Source organism: Orycteropus afer, unplaced genomic scaffold (assembly GCF_000298275.1).
Source record: "Orycteropus afer afer isolate SDZICR_OR568_19922 unplaced genomic scaffold, OryAfe1.0 scaffold00410, whole genome shotgun sequence".
Taxonomy (NCBI): Eukaryota; Metazoa; Chordata; class Mammalia; order Tubulidentata; family Orycteropodidae; genus Orycteropus; species Orycteropus afer.
The window spans coordinates 855,471-858,650 of record NW_006921997.1 but is presented as its reverse complement, the minus strand read 5'-3'; the positions used below and the strand labels follow the sequence as shown (position 1 = coordinate 858,650).

At 38.4% G+C, this 3,180-nt stretch overlaps 1 protein-coding gene across 1 annotated transcript; it reads left to right on the top strand.

Annotated features, from left to right (window-relative positions):
• Positions 1 to 587: 587 nt before the first annotated feature.
• Positions 588 to 2,762, top strand: LOC103208074 (E3 ubiquitin-protein ligase Topors-like). Its single transcript, XM_007953752.1, has one exon. The coding sequence runs from the start codon at positions 588 to 590 to the stop codon at positions 2,760 to 2,762; it is 2,175 nt and encodes a 724-aa protein (XP_007951943.1).
• The last annotated feature ends 418 nt before the right edge of the window (positions 2,763 to 3,180 follow it).

The following is a 3,180-nucleotide window of genomic DNA, read 5'->3' as shown; positions in this document are numbered from 1 at the left end:
GTGTATATGTATGTATATGTATATATGTATATGTGTGTATGTGTGTGTGTATGTATATGTGTGTGTGTGTGTATATATATATATATATATACACACATATATATATATATATATACACATATATAAACCACATACTACGGATAAATCATCATTTATTTAACAAGTCACCTACTGATGGATATTTATGTTGTTTTCAGTTTTTTGTTATTACAAAAACCAATCAACATATAAGTACTAAATAAATATCTAGATTAAGTCTCCAGAATTAGAATTTCTAGGTCCAAAAATATGGTTCTTAAATTTAATTTTTATTTCCAATTTGCCTTCCACAGTTGGCAACAACTAATACGAGCCAGAAAGAGAATATGAGCTTGTCTTGTCTATGTTGGGTTTTATTGAGCACATTATTATTAATTTGAGAGAATAATTTTCTGCTTATTTTTTATTCTAGTATTTGTTCTATGGATATACAGCACATTACAAAAATATTCTTGGACTCTTTTTAATAAATACTTTTCATGTGAGATGAGGAATTGATTTGAACCAATTTTTCTAATATGACTATGACATATAATCTGTTCGGGGAAATGCCATTAGATCGTTCATCTGACTGTGAATGTTCCAGCTGTTCAGAGGATATTCAGAAAGAGTGTAATTGGAATCCCTGTTGCAACAAGTATAGTGATGACTCTTTATATTCAAGATCAAGAAAGAAATCCTCACCTTCCTGTGTGCAATACTTTCCATCTCAGTGTTGTCCCACTAGACCAGACAGTGATACCAAGGAAGAAGATGCAGTGTTTCTGCCCTCAGAGGAGGAAAGATCTTTGGAGTCTTCTCAAAATAATAATGTCAGATTAATCTCTGAAGGCACTGCACGGAAAATAAGACCATTGAGAGAGCTGACTATCCAAGAGTTATTGAGTGAGTTTGGGGATAATACGAAGTTACACCCAAACGTCACTTCCCTGGGCCACTTTAAAGATCAGGTAGCTATGAAGTTCAGAAGAGCTCTGTATTATTCTGGAATTTGGGTGTCGTATATTCAAGGCAACAGAATTGAAAAGCACCTTTCAGCTAATTATTTCAAGAGAAATCCAGGTTGCTTACACAGATTGATTCCCTGGTTGAAACGTGAACTAACTGCTGTTTACGGAGATTATGGCCACACGGTGAAGACCATCCTAGCCACTATCCTCCAACACATGACAGAATATGATTTGGACAATGAGTCCTTTACCAACCTCCTGGAACCTTATCTCCTACAGCACACCCACCATTTTCTTCATGAGTTTATCAGTTTTGTTCATTCACCTTACAACATGGAGAACTATGACCAACGGGCCATCTATCAGTGTTCTGCTCCTTCACCAAGGATGAAAAAGAAATCCATTGGATTTGCTCCTTTTTTACCTTTGCCTGTGGATAAGACTCTCCTGATATCTCACCCTGATACAAGGCAGGCTGAAAACACCCAGTGGCAGTGGACAAACGAGGAGAAGCCCCTGTCAGACTTAAAACCATTTCCAAATGCTAAGTCTTCCTTGAAGAAATCGGACACCTCACGAGTCCATCATAAAACAGCAAGGAAAACCCATGTTTGGATGAAAAACAAACCAGAACCAGGTGATCACAAAGGCACATGTCCTACTAATTCTATTCTGAATTGGACAGAACAAGGGGAAAGAGGGACAGGCTTAGTGGACTGTAAAACACATGTTCAACAAAGGAAGACAGAAAGGGTAAAGTTGTTCCCTGGTCAGGTCCAGGATCTTGGAAAGAGTGAAACAATGACACGTACACTGAGTACCCCCACAACTTTTAATCAGGGACAAACACGGAAATGCGGTCTAAGTGAAAGAAGGGTTTTGAGTCTTGGCCAGCAGGAGAATTTCCAGAAAAAAGAAGTAGAAAAAAACAAATACCCAGATTCTTCCCCAAAGTATTTGCAAAGAAGATTGCCCAGAGAAAGATCTTTGAGTACTTGCAAAGCCAGAAAGAGGGACCCTTCTTGGGGTTGCACTTCAGAAACTGCCCTTTCTCCTAAGAGAGAGAGTAGTAGAAAGCTATGTGCTTTCAGGAAGAAGAAGACAAAATTCAAACAGTCCTCTCAATTTGCAGAAGTTGGTTCACACTCCAGCAGAACTATCAAGAGAAGATCAAGGTCCCGTAGTCAGAGATCCAAATCCTGGTGCATCGGACAAAGAAGGAGATCTCTAAGCAGAGAATCTAGTAATTTCTCTTTGAAAGGAAGTTACAGAGGTAAATACTTCACCCAGAATATAAGCTGTGAGCCCTCAAAAGAAAAAAATGCTAATGGTTATGAATTAAACCATGGGCAGGCATCTTCAATTACGGTCCAAAGTGTGAAGCTTTCTGCAACTCCAAGGGAGAAACCCAAGTATCCTACAGATGAGGACACTTCTGATGCTGGGAGCTGTGACAGTCCCATGTTCCTAGAGATTGAGAGACACAGGTCCCCAAGGAAACAGAAGATGAGGCACAGACCCACATTTCCTAGAGCCAGAAAAAGCAGAGCACTTGGGCACAGAAAAAACGAATGCTGTTTTCCAGATAAACAAATCATAGAGGAATTCAGGAGTGACGTGTGGGATCAGGATGACATCAGGAGTGATGTGTGGGATCAGGATGACATCAGGCAAATGAGTAGTCCTTTGTATGCATCTTCCTACAGGAGGCAAATCCAAAAGAAACAGAATGTGAACCTTCAGAGATGTTACTGGGCCATGAATGAACGTTAAGGAGACACAGCATCAGAAACACAGAGGGGCCAATTGTTTTGAAAAGCAATTTATTCTGCTCAACTAGCCACCACAGATCCATGAATCTGAGAAAAATTACTAAAAAGACTCATCATACCACTTGGTAATCAGAACGAAGAGCTTGTAAATTAAATTGAAGGCTTCTTTTGGAGAGAAATCCATAGTATTAAGCTGGTCATTTATGTAAACATTATTTCAGCTTGTTAGGGTTTTTTTTTTTTTTTTGTATAGAACTGATTTCTCAAAATATTTTTACTTACTTTTCAGTGTTTAGGCATAACTATGTAGATTGGCTGCTCAAAGTTCCAAACACCGTAAAGACTATACTAACAATAGAAGTGTATGATGCTTAACACAGTTACATAGGTTAAGTATGTTTTCCAACACGTGTTATTTA

Bases quoted from the DNA above. Each gene is read 5' to 3' on its own strand.
- LOC103208074 (XM_007953752.1), top strand. From the start codon at position 588: ATGCCATTAGATCGTTCATCTGACTGTGAATGTTCCAGCTGTTCAGAG.